The 16,051-nt window shown below is 40.9% G+C and overlaps 1 protein-coding gene across 3 annotated transcripts in view; it reads left to right on the top strand.

The window, feature by feature from the left end:
* MYH10 (myosin heavy chain 10) overlaps positions 1-16,051 on the top strand; it is a 142,241-nt gene that overhangs the window by 114,169 nt on the left and 12,021 nt on the right. For all 3 annotated transcript variants that reach the window (XM_044981950.1, XM_044981949.1, XM_044981948.1), the window contains 9 exons: positions 4,015-4,186; positions 5,357-5,569; positions 6,400-6,544; positions 8,469-8,675; positions 10,168-10,272; positions 13,171-13,323; positions 13,780-14,028; positions 15,025-15,237; positions 15,796-16,008. In XM_044981950.1, coding sequence (XP_044837885.1) covers positions 4,015-4,186; positions 5,357-5,569; positions 6,400-6,544; positions 8,469-8,675; positions 10,168-10,272; positions 13,171-13,323; positions 13,780-14,028; positions 15,025-15,237; positions 15,796-16,008 — 1,670 coding nt within the window. The remainder of the gene's footprint in view (positions 1-4,014; positions 4,187-5,356; positions 5,570-6,399; positions 6,545-8,468; positions 8,676-10,167; positions 10,273-13,170; positions 13,324-13,779; positions 14,029-15,024; positions 15,238-15,795; positions 16,009-16,051) is intronic.

Raw genomic sequence — 16,051 nt, 5'->3', positions numbered from 1 at the left:
ACTAGTTACTCACTGGAAAAGAGTGCTTGTTTAAACATCTGAGTAAATCAGCTTTGGCCATTGCTGATTTGCCTCAACAAACTGGTGGATCTTAGGGGGCACTGCAAGGACCATTTTTTAAAATGGAAAGCTAAAGTTGATATGCAGTATGCACTCTTGCCCTCCTTGCCCAAGGAAAGTATAACTATTTCCTCTCAAATAGCTTCAGTATAAATAGCCTACAGTCTTTATTTATTAGAGCAATACTGCAGATGATTTAAGAAGGCTCATATAATTCAGATGACTCATTTAGGTTCCCTAATCACAAAATGGGTGTCACTTAAACACTTCAGCCCAAGTCTATTTCCATTATTTTTAATATAATGATTGAGTCATCCTGTAGCACAGACCTTGGAGTTCTCCTTCCCATCTAAACCAATGAACAATTTGGTTTAAGGACTTTGGTGTCCTCCAGGGAGGACTCCTTAGTCTGAATCTTGCTTCTCAAGAGTGTCCTCAAGTCACTTTCCTGCAGCTGACTTCAAGACCCTATCCTGAATGCAGTACAGCATGAAATCAGAGCCTGAGAACTTTTTCTAAGTATAAAATCCCTAGTCACTATGCTTCTTGCCACAGAGGTTTGTAAGCTGCTGCACTCAATACATTCTACTCATGCTGTGACCTCTTCAGGCCTCTGTCATTGGGCCAGACAATGGGGTGGAGGAGGGTCTGATGGAACCAGCCCACTCAGCTGGCAGCAGTATAAGGAGAGAGCTGTCATCCAGAGAAGGAGGCATAGAATGAGGGGGATAAGGACTTCAAGCTCTGTAAGGGAAGGGATTTTTCAGTCTTTCTGAACCCTGTCCCATCTCCTGAGATACTCAAGTGAATTAACCAAATCTTCCTGGAAGTCCAGGCATAAAAAACTCAAGACCCCTTCTAAGATCTTTCTGAAGCTGTCTCCAGAGGTTTCATATTACTCTGCGTCTGTTACTTCAAGGTAACAACTTGCCATAGCAATCACTCCCTCCCCAGGAAATAACTCTGTGATTCAGGTAATTGCCAGATCTGCCCTGGGCTCCACTGCTTCCTTTTGTTGTTCCATAACTTGTCTAGAAGTGAAATATTTCCTCTGACTTGGAACCAAAATGTTGTCCTTTGGAAACTGCTAACTTGGTGTTCTAGCAGGATTGAGATTCTTACCAGAAATGCCTTTCATCAATGAAGTTCAAAAATTCTCAGGAAATAGTGAACTCCAATGATGTTCCCTTATTCCTGGGGGAGATCCCTCCTTGTTTCACCCTTCATTGCAGAAAGATCATAGAGACGGCTTGCTCATCTCCTGATAGTAAACCTGTCTTCTCAAGGCTGCCTGGAAAATTATACAGACTATCAAACAGCTTTACTGACATAGGGCATCTGTCCCTTCATGTGGGTTCAGTCATGCCCTGCCCCAAGAAAAACCAGTCTCTGTGAAATTCTGTGTCTCGCCAGAGGGATCCCCGAAGTGGGTAAAAGTGAAGCATTTATGGGGGTGGGAGGTGTGTGTGGAGGGAATTACCTCCGTGCAGTTCACCTTTCTGCAGCAGGACAAAGTAGTAAGATGTCTTGGTAGTGACTTGGGGGCAGCACCTGAGACTTCGAGGCCTGGTAGTCAGTCATATATGAGAGAGCCTTTGACCAGTGCACGTACTACTCATCTGGATGCATAGACCACCACCAAGCAAGGCAGAGTCATCTTAATTGGAGAGTCTTCAAATGCTCAATCTGATCCTATGGTTTCACCTAACATCTTGAAAAGCAGTCTTGTTAGTCTTGATTCAATGTTATCCTGCTACCATCTGCTTCTGCGGGCAGAATGGCACTCTGGGAGCAGGGAGGTGTAGAAGGGGAGAATTTCAGACTTTTATTTGTGCCTTTTTGAAAGGCTCCCTTTGAGGCCCTCTGGGAGAATTCCACACAAGTTAGCTCAGGGAATGTCCAAGGAACGGCACTTCTTGCAAATGCTGTCAGAGTAGCCTTCTGCAAGGTAATGACAAACCTTATCGAGACATTTGAGTTCATGTATTGAAACCAACCAGGAGGTACTCAAGCTCCTAAACTTTTCTTCTCTGCCCATCTGAACAGGAGGACTTTGTCTTGAGAGCCTTGCACATCAGACAGGGTATGAACCTGCAAGCTGGTGGCTCAGCAAATCCAAACGCCCAGTGAGAAATAATTCCTGAAAGAGAGGAGTATTCCCACCTGACACTAGTTTGTGTGGTATGCCAACTGGGGAATTGTCCATGCCACAGAAAAGCAGCATTACCAGTTCTGCAGCAAGTACCCAAAGCAGGAAGCTCCAGCTCATGATGACCACCATATGGTGGGAGTCCCACCTTACTTACAAGTTCCCCTGGCTTCAGAGGGCCTGGTGTGCAGATGTCTTGTCCTAGGGGAACTGACTTAACCTGCCTGTATGCCAGATCTTCTCTAACAGGGCTCAGTGGTACACCCATGCCTCAACACATCCAGACTCTCTCTGCCTGGTTTGTGACAGAACACTGTAAGAACTGGAGGGGTATCTCCTTTAAGGTAGCATAGACTACATTGCACTTTTGCAAAAGCACCTTCTTTGCCTATTACTGGGTTTGTTCAGTTTTCACAGCATGGTTCAGGACAAGATCTCAACTAGAAGAGCAAATATCATAGTTAACTCCTCTTGGAGAAAATCTAGGTTGGCTCACAGTTCCTTAATGGTCCAAACCTCATTCCCTCACTGCTTTAAGGGTGTTTGTGGATAGGAGGATAATGGCATCAGCTCTGCTAGTTTCTGCAGTAAAATTTTCAAAAGTCTCATTGACTCAAGTGACATAAGTGCTTGTGAAAACTACTTCAGATTTCTTAAAGCAGCATCATTCTCCAGCAGAGCTTTGGCCTAGTCTTCCAAAAGCAACACAAACCATCTTTTGACCCCCTGTCATCAGTTGACCTTCATTTCCTGGATCTTAGATGCATTTTGTTGATCACCACTTTTTCCAGCAGGGCTGGGGAAATTGCAGTCTTCTTGCATCTGATCCAGTTCCTGGTTTTCCATCAGGGGAAGGTTGTCCTTTTGTTATGACTTTGAGAAAGAAACTAAGTCCTTTTGCCCTTCCATTTCAATCATTGCCCTTCTCTTCTGTCCTCCAACTGCAGGCTAGGAAAGAAATGCTGTGGGATAAGTTAGACTTCAGAAGGGCTTTGAAATACTACCTGTCCAGAACAGAGCCACTTGGGATGAACACCCTATTCATTGTGTTCAAAGGACCTTAAAACATCTGGATATGCTATTGGAAAATGGATCAAAATTTGCATTCAGGAAGCATACAGAACAGTAGAGATCTCTTGACTAGCTATAATCAAAACCCACCGCAATCCCCATATTGTCGGTAGAGAGGGAAGAAGCATCAACAGTGGATAAGCCCTGTGTATGTAGCACTCTCCATACATTCACTTAAGTAAATGTAGGCTAAACACGCAGGCTTTGGCTTCTGTCCTTGGAGTAGTACTTCTGTCAGGGAGCTTTCTCTGGAAATACAAAAAAAGGGAGAAAATCTTTCTCTCCTCCCCACCCCCAACAGGTGACTGATTACTAGGGCCCTTGGGTACATGTCCTCTTTTGTCCCTTAAAGTGTTTCCCGGAGTACTGCCGTTAGAGACCAGACAATCTGTCGTAGATATTGCAAAAGGACAAATTTTAATCGTACTTGCCTGAAAGCTTGACAGATGCTGCTAACCAAGAAGGAATGAAACTGGAAATGGAGAGGCACTAAAATCCTTCCATCTGATTGTTCCAGAGAAAAGGGAGAAACCCGGGTGCTCTGCTGTCTTGACCTAGTTATGCAAAGCAGACTTTCAGGAAAAGAGGATTAAAACGATCCCCTTACTGATATTAAAAGAATGAGTAGTTTATCATTCAGTTGTCCACAACCAATAAAATTGCTATCTGCAGGCTTTTTGCCATCCTTTTTATACAATGTACTGAAAGAGTTGTATCTTCTCATCCTTCTAAAGAGCGTTTGAAAAAGGAAGAGAAGACCCGTCAAGAACTGGAAAAAGCTAAAAGAAAACTTGACGGAGAAACAACAGACCTTCAGGACCAAATAGCTGAGCTGCAAGCCCAGATTGAAGAGCTAAAGATCCAACTAGCCAAGAAAGAAGAGGAGCTGCAGGCTGCTCTTGCCAGGTAAGAGACTGGTGATTTGTGGTTAGATAAAATCAATGGGATTTTCATTTCAGATTTATCTGTAATCCATTTTCAAGATTAGACTGCCAGAGTAGGTTAAAGGAGCTTTGGCATAAATGAGAATATGGCCTTATCAGTATGTTCCTTTTTGCAGTTTGTAGTAAAAAGAAAGAGGTTTTTGCGTTTGTATGCTAGGATTACTCTGCAAAAGAGCCTTTAACTTACCAACCCACTTCACTTTAAAAGGACTGCAGTTGGCATATTACAATTCAGCATCAAGAGAGCAAGACCACTTAATCATAAGTCAGTCAGTGGCTTTGCCATTCCTCAAGAAATATTCAAGAATTTGCATTTTCTCTGACACCAACCACATAAAATTCTGCACAGTAAGAAATTGGGCTGAGAGTGTGTGTGTGTGAGCTATGTTGTTAAACCTTGGTTTGGGGGTGGCTGACTACATTTTAAACTTAATTTCTGGTTATTGATATGGGTTTGGCAGCACCAAAATGTACTACGGTTACTTTATTTTTAACTGATTGTTTTACACCAAACCATCTGTTTTTAAAACAATTGATCTTCTTGGGCAACTCTGCCAATTTTCCATTCAGTTGCCTGTGATATTAAATGTGCCAGAAGAGCTGGTAATGGAACTGCTCTTTCACCTTCCTGGCTGTTGGGCCTTTAAAATCAGCTCTGTGCTGGCTCTCCCCACTCTGGTCACTATTTTAAAATAATCTTGCTGCTATACTTAGGTTTCTTACCTCCACAACTTAGTCACACTATTAAAAAAATATAACATGCAATAGAGACACAACTGCAAAAGACATGTCAGTTTTCATGACTCATGATTTAGAAGTCTTAGTATACGGATGAGATATGAATTTTGGGGAGAATTTAATACAGGTGTTAGAGAATTGGAAGACTGGAAGTAAGACAACTTTAATGCCCAACATCCCTAAGTGTCTCTTAATAACTGAGGTACTAGTTTCAATACACTAAAAATGTACATGTTTGTTTAAAGGTGCATTTTGATGATGTTTTAAGTAAAATCTGTTTCTGTTCCAGTAACTCAGATTCCATTATGAGAACTGGTAGTGAATAAGTCTTATTCCATCTTTAATATCAGATCTTATTCTTGCCCATTCCTTATCCTGTGTCCACATTTAACAGAGGTGATGAAGAAGCAGTTCAGAAAAACAATGCACTGAAACTAATACGAGAGTTGCAAGCTCAGATTGCAGAACTCCAGGAGGACCTTGAATCTGAGAAGGCGTCACGCAACAAGGCGGAAAAGCAGAAGAGAGACCTAAGTGAGGAGCTGGAGGCACTGAAGACTGAGCTGGAAGACACCTTGGATACCACTGCAGCACAGCAAGAATTGAGGTGGGGTGACCAGCACATTTAAAAAGATAGTTTAAAGTCCAAGTTTAATTTAAAGAGAAAAAAGTTATTTCATAAAGATGTTTCATGTAGCCTTAGCTTGAAACTAATTTCAGTAAAGGTTTTTGGCTTTAATAATTTCCCCATATAGCTCTTTCCAGCTGACAATTGCAAAGTATTTTACCAAAACTAATGAATTACACCTCAGTACCTTTTGAGGAAGGAAAATATTAATTGCAAAAAAATACAGATGGGGAAACTGAGAGGTGAAGTGACTTGCCGAGGTCCTACAGTGAGCGTGGTAGAGCTGGGAATAAAATCCAGGTCTGCCAACTCTAGATCATTAATTGTGAAACCATTCTTCATCTCCCTCTGCCCTCCCTTGCTCTCCCCTCACCCCTCTCCCCCATCCCAGATGTGGATTATGAAAACTGCTGTATTTTGCTGCTGTTGAAATCACTGTAACACTTCAGGTAGACAGCAAGAGACAAAAGTTCAAAAAGAAAATTTGCTTAAATGAGGAATAAACTAGACTGTAAAATGTTGAGCTTTAATAATCTACAGTTGAACACCAGAGTTGCAAACTGACCAGTCAACTACACACCTCATTTGAACTGAAAGTACGCAATCAGGCAGCAGCAGAGACGGGGTAAAAAAAAAAGGAAAGCAGCATTTTTCTTCTGCATAGTAAAGTTTCAAAGCTGTTTTAAGTCTATGTTCAGTTGTAGACTTTTGAAAGAACAACCATAACATTTTGTCAGAATTACGAACAACCACCATTCCTGAGATGTTCGTAACTCTGAGGTTCTACTGTATTATGGTGCTTTCTCCAGGACAAAGCGTGAGCAGGAAGTGGCTGAATTGAAGAAAGCTATTGAAGAAGAAACCAAGAACCATGAAGCTCAAATACAGGAAATCAGACAAAGACATGCTACTGCACTGGAGGAGCTCTCTGAACAACTTGAACAGGCCAAAAGGGTGAGTGGGAATTGTAAGCTACTTCATGTGATAGCTGAAATTTTCTTGCTTTGGAATTGTATACACTTCTGTCAAATAACACTGCCAGTCTTGTCCCTTTATCTCATACTTGCTCATGGAGCTAATAGATCTTTGCTGATCGTATATATCTGCTACAGAATGACCAAGAAGCTAGAATTCTAGCTCAAATACCAACCTGTTACTATTCAACACTCCCAGGATCCATCTCCCTGACAGACTTTGAAGTGATGCATCTAGAGACAAAGTATTGTACCAGGTATTATTAGCTGCTTACTTGGTACAGCAGTCTGCAAGCTCATTTGATGAGAAGCACTTCTCAGAATATGTAGATTGCAGAATGTTTCCAGAGAAAGTGGTGATAATTTGGGGCTTATACAAAAAAATTCATGTTGGCTAAATCAAGGTACTGTAAATGCTTCCACATTCAGTTCTGACAATGTACTTGAGTTGTGACTCATAATGCCCCTTTTGTTCTAGTCCCAGGCATCTTTTTAATACACGCTGCCAAATTGTGCAGTGGTGTGTTGACTTTTATAACAATATTCTGCAATATCCTAATTTAATATTATTGAATTAGGTAAGTATGTTATGAGTTCATTGTATTAATTCAAGTATTCGATATGGGATTTTATGTAACTTCTTTAAGGGGAAGGCATGGCTAATATAAACCTTAGGACACTATTATGCTTCAAATGACAGTTTGAAACAATGGGCTAGACAAAGAAATAAGGGGGTTTTCTGACCTACTTCTGCATCCATCCTTTTGAAGCAGTCTTGAGCATTGTCTGACTGATTACCTATTTATGGTGGTGTCAAATACTCAAATGGGTTAAAGGAGCCGTGAGTGGGCTGGTTCTTAGCTGAAGCTGTGTTGAACTTGTGACCACAGGAAAAACCCTGAATGGGGTTTGATGGACAACAAAACGCAGCCAGAACCGTTGCTGGGGATGATCTCTGGTAATCTTATTATCATGCATGTAGGTTCTTTTATTGGTTTAGTAGTATGTTTTCTCTAAAGCTTTTACATTAAGAATAAATGAGTTTGCTTAGAAAGAGCTGTGTGGTAACTTAAGTGGCAATTACACAGAGAAGAGAAGCTATGCAGGCCTGCTTAAGCAGTCTGTTTTTGCTAGGAACATCACAGGATAGTCAGGGAACTGTTCAGCCTGGAAAGCTCCTGGTCAGAAGGGGGAGAGATTTAGGTTTCCACCCAAGAGAGGTAACAACTGGGAGCCAGAAGTCTGGACTGGGTGCTGTTGCTGGGCCATACACAGGGAATACAGGTGCAGTTGCCTTGAACTGTGACCATTTTTATGATAGCTGTTACCCTAGCAGCCAGGATGAGGACTCACTCTTGTTAATTACATTTGCATAACAATGTCTTCTAGTAGCAGCTACAGTATCTTGTTCAAAAGTGAAATTGTTCCAAATGCTGCCAAGTGTAGTATGCTGAAGTCTGTTTAACTACAGTCGTCACTAATTCCTTTGCAAATAATTAACATTACTATTTTTTTTCTATGTTAAACATAGGGAATACTGCAGCAGTTTCTCTTTGGAAAGGCAAAATTCTTGCAAGTGGGAACTACAGCATTAAGTAATGCTGGTGGAAATGTAGTTTATCCACGTGAACAACTTTAATGCTTAATATACTTTGTTAATTTAAAACTCTTTTTGGATAAGCAAATATCAAGGATGGGAAAATACCTGCAGTCTTACCCAAGCGTCCTGTGCTGATGCGTGAAAATGCTATTTCTCTGTGTATGGCTAACACTTGCATTGGGCTCAGTTGCCACTTGAGTTTAAAAATGTTTTTTGAGGTCAAATATTTTGTAGGAAAGTGCCTGACGGAGAATAATGTGAAGTGCTATATTTAGTGACGCACTTTTATTTTGTGCTTTCCTAGTTCAAAGCAAATCTTGAAAAGAACAAACAAGGCCTAGAGACTGACAACAAGGAGCTAGCCTGTGAGGTGAAGGTATTGCAGCAGGTCAAAGCAGAGTCTGAGCACAAGAGGAAGAAGCTAGATGCTCAGGTACAGGAACTACATGCCAAAGTGTCAGAAGGAGAGAGGATTAGGGCAGAGCTGGCAGAAAAGGCTAACAAACTGCAGGTAAGATTGAAATTGGTCTCTTCTCTGGCATGATCTTACAACCACAAAATCCCAACCTCTTAATTGGAAAACACAGATAAATTTTCAAAACACTCCATTGCATTTTAGTCTTGCATCACCTGCTAAAATCAAAGGACTCTGCAAAAACAAACCTTGCAATGATTAAGATACATGTGTATGGTATACGGTCAGTGTGAAACCTGAATCTACAAATAGACTCTTGAAATGATTCTGCTTAGTCAGTGTAGTCTACAAAACTTTGAAACTGTTTTTTTTTTTTTAAGTCCAGACTTGGAATTTCTCCTAATAAAATCCTCCATTGACTGCTGTAAAATGGAAATAGATGAAAAATATGTAAAGCTTTTCTGCAGAGTACAAGAGAAGTTTATGTAAAAAATCGGGCAAACAGCCCAAGACAGTTTTTAAAATTGTTAGGCACTTCCTAAATATTAAAAATATGGAACATTTTACCAATATAAAACTTTATCTTTATTCAGTTAATTACAGATCTGAACTTTTTTTTTATTCATATTGTTGCTATCTGGGGTTGGTTACAAAATTAACAATATCATTAGCAGTTGGCCAATAAATCTCACACTTGCCATCTCTTGCACAGTGATTGTAAACCTAGATTAAGCTGTTAATTTAAATTTGCAAAAAGCTCCATCAAACAGTTGTTTTGCGCTGTATCTTAAAGGCCCCAGCCTTGGTCTTTACTGAACAGCTAAAGAGTGAAGTCCAAAGCAGAAGTGAGAGTACGCAGCTACCAGGTTTTCAAGTCTGGCTCATCACAGCTATCAAATAGGGCAAAGGAAAGAGATGATTTTTGAGAGAGATTTCCAAGCAATTTACAGCTCTGTATACAAAAGCTAGTGCCCTGAATTGCATTTGTAACTGTTTCAGAACCAGTACAATGCAGGGTCTTTTATTTAGGTAAAACAACCTAAACTTTCTCAAAGGTGAGTGGCTCCATTTCATACTATCTGAAACTCCCAAGTAGTCCTTGAGTAGCCCCAAGTATGGTGCATTATGATAGCACATCCTGGAAATAACAAGTGTTGACAGTTTCCAGGAATCTGCCTGGAAAGGTTGCAGCCTCTGGACCCTGCTGTCACTTAGGAATCCATGGACAGTGGTAGATCCCATAAGGCAGCCCTGTAATACCATTTAAAATACTAATCGCAATATTACCAAAGGTAAAATGTGAATACAAAAGTGGTTATGGGATTGTTCTCTCAACAGCAGTGGGATGTAAGCTTGCATTTAAGAGATTTGTTGTTTAAAGTCATAATTGACATTCAACTTAAAAATGTAAAACTTGGTTAAAATTATTACCTGGGGGCATCTTTGTACCTGGAGCTCTCATTGCTTTAGCTTTCATGCTTGGTATATTTTGAGTGGTGATGTCTTTTGCCCGCACAGCTCTCAGCAGGGTAAAGCTGCTACAGCAGGCCAGCTGCTTGGTGTTACCTTTAGATTGCTTGCTTTGCAGAATGAGCTGGACAATGTCTCAAGCCTCCTGGAGGAAGCAGAGAAGAAGGGCATAAAGGTTGCCAAAGATGCGGCAGGTCTGGAGTCTCAGCTTCAAGATACACAGGTGTGCTTTCAGTTGTAGTAAGAACCCGGTTTTTAACACTGAACTTGTGTTCATCAGTAGAAACGTTCAGCTGTCCAACTGAAAATTCAGGGTCTGTCTCCTCTTCTAGCACCACTCAGAGCCCACTCTAGAAGGCTTTGTGAGGAATCTAAGTATCCACATTTGCTTAGCTTTTTGAATTGGGTATGGCACTGATATCACACTCCCTTCGTTTCCCTCCCATCAATAACTTTCCCTGTGGGCCAGAAATCCTTGGTCTATGCCAGGGGTAGGCAACCTATGGCACGGGTGCTGAAGGCGGCACACGAGCTGATTTTCAGTGGCATTCACACTTCCCGGGTCCTGGCCATCAGTCCAGGGAGCTCTGCTTTTTAATTTAATTTTAAATGAAGCTTCTTAAACATTTTAAAAGCCTAACTTACTTTACATACAACTGTAGTTTAGTTATATATTATAGACTTATAGAAAGAGACCTTCTAAAAACGTTAAAATGTATTACTGGCACGCGAAGCCTTAAATCAGCATGAATAAATGAAGATTTGGCACACCACTTCTGAAAGGTTGCTGACCCCTGGTCTACGCAAATAATCCCTGCACTGGCTCAGATGAGCCACTGTGCACTGAAATATGTACTATTTTGCTGACTGTTCATCTACATTGGGAGCTCCAGTTCAAAAGGAATTATTTTTTGGGAAGTCTAATGGCCTGTGTTATGCAGGTGCTCAGACTAGATGATCAGAGATCCCTTCTGGCCTTTGAATCTGTGGAAAAAAAACTTTTCATGGCAGACTAGAGTTGCTACTTACTAGATTTTGCCCTCTCAGTAAGGTTCACTTAGTGTTTATGTTCTACCAAGGATGAGTCCATAAGCTTTACTAAGCCAGTACATAAAATGTTCATGTAAACCAGGCCCTTGGACACCTGTAAGGCATAAAGGAGAGTGTCTTTCTCCTCCTTCTCCTCCTCCCCCCACCCCACCCCAATAACTTGAGATCTTAAAATTACCTAGCCCTAGTGTTTGTTTTGGGTTAATATACAAATAAACCATGAGAGGTTATGTACATTCTTTACAGCCATTGTCAATAAAGAGCTTGTGTGCATTTAATTTCCCCTTGAATAAAGGAAAACAGGGAAAATATACATTAAAATGTTAGCATTTAAATGATTGCAGTTAGACTTGAAATTTTGAGGTGAATGGGGGGGGGCATAATCAGCCCCTGACAATTTTGAAACTTAAATTTGTGAAATGTAACAAAACTTTGAAACATGCTGAAATCACAGGATTTTGTTGCCTTCTTTCCTGACTCCCTAGTCTTTTCTCCCGTTACTCTTGTCCCACAGAGAGACATACTATTGGTGCAAATCCTCAGCAGGTGAAAATTGTCATAATTCCATTAACTCAAGAGACAAAACAGCATGGCTGCTGTAATGGAGAATTGTGCTGCTCTTCTAGAATTCTGAACATCTCCCCAAAATAAACAATTAAGAAAAACCTCTTTAGAACTTGAACTTTCAAAAAACCTTTTGTCAAAAATCCCTCATGAAAAACTGACAAGGAAAGTAAATCATGGGCCTTGAAGACAAGATGTGAAGTGTTGTCATAGATTACAAACAGGTTGAGACAGAAAACAGAAATGGTCACTTATAATTGTAGTAAAACCTTAATAAGGAATTTGACTGAGTGATCTGGAAAAGGTCAGAAATGAGGTGACTGAATTTGCCAATGACACAATTTGTTAGCCAAGACCAGAGATGACGGAGGAAATTTGGAAGGACTTAACAAGATAAGGGGGACATTATGGCAGATTAGCTTAAGTAGGATTTAAACTAAAAGTGAGCATTTACATAAGTGAGAACATACCCAGTTACATTTTTAACCCCATGTAATGTCAGTGCTGTAAGTCCTCAGACTTCACTATTTAATGGGTATTAGGAAGACCCTGCCTGTGTGGGTACACTGTTCTAGAATTTTCTACTGTGGAGTTCCTTGCACCTCCCTCTGAAGTGTCTTGGGACTTGCCACTGACAGATACAGGACTAGAGAGACTGATGGTCTGACCCAATAGGGCCATGTCTTCGTTAAGGCCATCTGACATCAGGAAACTTTTCTAAAGCAGCCACTTACTGGCCTCACCATGGGCCTTGTGAAGATAAGGTTGTGATGTGTCCGAGGGCAGGTGGCTTCACTAGGTTGTTACGGTCTTAAACGCTGTCTGTGGAGCATGTAAGTGTTTTTATCACTTAGTGGAGTTGATTCCCACCCTGCTCAACCAAGCGATTTCTTCACTTCTCATGGTTCTTGTCCTTTCAGGTCCCAGTCTTTAGCCAGTTTTGCTGTTCAGACAAGTGTTTTTTTAAAATAGGAAGAGAAGTATAGGAGTGTAAGAGCACAACACCAATAAACCTCCCCCCAGAAGGAGAGCAGTGGGTTATAGATGTCATGATATTCTAGCAGGTGCTGGGTAGTGCCAGCTAAGCAGCATAACCAGATCTTGCAATTTTAAAACAATTCTCCTTTTATCTCGTGTAACTTTTTTTTTCTGTTTGAAAGATGGCTTAGTTCTGCATACCACTATGTATTATTAAGCCGTACCAATTTAAGATGACCTTTTGCCCATGAAACTAGATTTTAATTAAACTTCTTGGAGCTGTGAGTGATGGACCTGATATTAGCAAATTAGAGGGGTATTGAATCTCTTCAGATCAAACAGTATTCAGAAAAATAAAGCTGACTTAAAATACTATTTTCTTTCAAGCATCCCCCCCCTTACTACCCCTCCCCCACCCAAAACAAAGGACTTGTTAAAAACAGTATTGGAGGGCAGCTCAGCTTAAGGCCAGATTTAAATACTATCAGCAAAGGGTGAAATTCAAGATTAATTATTTTCATGCCAACAGGAGCTTCTTCAGGAGGAAACCCGCCAGAAATTGAACTTGAGCAGTAGGATTAGGCAGCTGGAGGAAGAGAAGAACAACCTTCAGGAGCAGCAGGAAGAGGAGGAGGAGGCCAGGAAGAATTTGGAGAAACAGATGCTCGCCCTGCAATCGCAGGTATGACGCTATTGGAAGCGGTAGGATATTAGTGTGGCCCACAAATTCAGTGTGATGATTGAAATGTATTACAACTTCTGCCAGGCAATAGTTCATTCTCAGTTGGGACAAAAATTAGGCTGAGTTGTCAAATAATTTTTCACTGATCTTTCTCCACTGAAGTGTAAACATTTTGTAATAACAGTAAGATTTCAGTACCTGAGTGAGTTTGGGCAGAATTAACTGTCATAGCATATAAGGCTTCATACCTTTTAATACATTGTTGAATCATCATTTTGTTTGTACCTTGCTTAATCAGAAATAGCTGTTTTTGTTCTTGTGGGTTTCCCCCAGTGTTATATACATTACTTTCTTTGCATTGTGGAGGTGTAACTGCATTTTTATTCTATCCTGTTAATAGCTGTGAACATTAAGAAGTTCTAAGAAACCACTTTATTGTATTCTGTAAAACTTTAGCTGGCTGATGCCAAGAAGAAGGTAGATGATGATATGGGAACTATTGAAGGTTTGGAGGAAAATAAGAAGAAATTGCTGAAGGATATGGAGGCTCTGAGCCAACGTCTAGAGGAGAAGGCAATGGCTTATGATAAACTGGAAAAGACCAAGAATCGCCTGCAGCAGGAGCTGGATGACTTGATAGTGGACCTGGATCATCAGCGCCAAATAGTCTCCAACTTGGAGAAAAAACAGAAGAAGTTTGATCAGGTACTCTAACCCTGGTCCTCTCACTTCTGCCTTCAACATTAAGGCCACGTCTGCTTTACAGAATTATGTTGAACTAAGTTGCATCAGTATACAGTCACCGCAGTTATTACATCACTTGTGTGTGTCTACACTTTACTCCTTGGTTTGGCAGTGAGCGTCCTCCCCAAGAGCGCTTGTATGGATTGAACTGTTAGTGTGGGGCATTGTGGGACAGCTTCTGAAAGCCAGCAATGCAGTGTCTACACTGACGCTGTGTCGACCTAACTACATCAACCTTGGCACTTTGCCTCTCGTGTAGGTGGAGTTAAGTCAGTATAGTGGGCGAGTTTTGTTGGTGGGAATTAAATTTTAAGTGTAGACACTTAAGTTGATTGTAAGCTGTCTTGCGTCGACCTAATTCTGTGTAGACCAGGGCAAAGAAATAGTAGTGTGTAAAGCCTTAGTCATGTGTTAACTACTCCAAGACTTTTTAAGGGAGACCTCTAAATAGAAACACAATATTTTGTATGGACTCAGTTGGCTGTTGCAATGTCAGCTTTTCACAGGGGACAGCTTTTGTAATAGCTTCAGTGAGCTAAGCACCTATCTTGGTGCTTTCCATTCTGGTCAGATAGGTCTGTGAAAAAGTGAAATGTCTCTTAAGTAGGAGCTTATAGCCATGCTAGAGTTTGACTTGTCCTTTCTCAAAAAATCCATCAGAATCCCCCAAGACAGGTAAAGTCATGAAGACTGAAGGAGGAATATAAAACTGAGGCTCTGAGCCAGTCCCTAGAGCATGGATAGAAGCTCCCTTTATTTTCAGACTGCTATGTTCTGAGTGATAAAATAGGGACTATCTCATGCCAAAGCCCCTTGACCAAGAATTGACATTGTAGACAGAATAATAAGGTGCCAGGTAACCTGAGAGCATTAACCTGTTCATTGACACTTCAGTGAGTGTCCCTCTGACCGATTTTCTTATAGATTTATATTTGAAACTTGTATTGACGGTTTCAGATGCTGGCGGAAGAAAAGAACATTTCTGCTCGCTATGCAGAGGAGCGGGACCGGGCAGAGGCAGAAGCTAGAGAGAAGGAGACCAAGGCACTGTCTCTGGCGCGAGCTTTGGAAGAAGCCCTGGAGGCTAAAGAAGAATTTGAGAGGCAGAATAAGCAGTTGCGTGCAGACATGGAGGACTTAATGAGCTCCAAAGATGATGTGGGCAAAAATGTAAGTATTTTTCCACCTCTCGTGTGCTGCATTGTGTGAAGGGGATAAAATAGTAAAGCCCATTTGTACAAAGAAACTAATACTAGATAATAAAACTTGCAAGTCTGATATTTAAGAGCCGTACCTTAAAATAGCTTCCAGAGTATTAAATTCTTTAGGTAATTGGTATTCACCAATTTCTGCAACATTCACAGACGTGGTAAGTAGGAGAGACAGATCAAATGACTGACTGTTATCCTTATGCTAGATTAAAAACTTGTTACCTTACTAGCTCTGTTTTCTTTGGGATACTCTGAATCGCTGACTATGCAGCTGCTAGTTTCCTTCTGTTTATCAGACAGTTAAATCTTCATCTGCTGGTCTGGGTTGTTCTTAATACAGATTTAAGAATGAGTTTCTTACTTTATTCTGGTTTAATGTAGGACAGCCAGAGTTAAATGAGTGCTAACAAAGGACTCAATATCTTATTGATTTCATATAATCCTCTATTTTGCAGTCATACTATTACTATTGTCAGAATAACAAAGAGATGGTGTCTGCTTCATGCTTGTGTTTTAGGTCCATGAACTGGAAAAGTCCAAGCGAACCTTAGAGCAGCAGGTTGAAGAGATGAGGACCCAGCTAGAAGAACTGGAAGATGAGCTTCAGGCCACAGAAGATGCCAAGCTTCGCCTGGAAGTGAACATGCAAGCTATGAAGGCCCAGTTTGAGCGAGACCTACAGGCCAGAGATGAACAGAATGAAGAGAAGAAGCGGATGCTGGTTAAACAGGTATCCCCTACTAAACACGCTTTTGAGAGCAACTGTAGCAAAC

The sequence above is a fragment of the Mauremys mutica genome, chromosome 12 (assembly GCF_020497125.1).
Source record: "Mauremys mutica isolate MM-2020 ecotype Southern chromosome 12, ASM2049712v1, whole genome shotgun sequence".
Lineage (NCBI taxonomy): Eukaryota > Metazoa > Chordata > Testudines > Geoemydidae > Mauremys > Mauremys mutica.
This window is presented reverse-complemented; position numbering and strand designations above follow the sequence as displayed.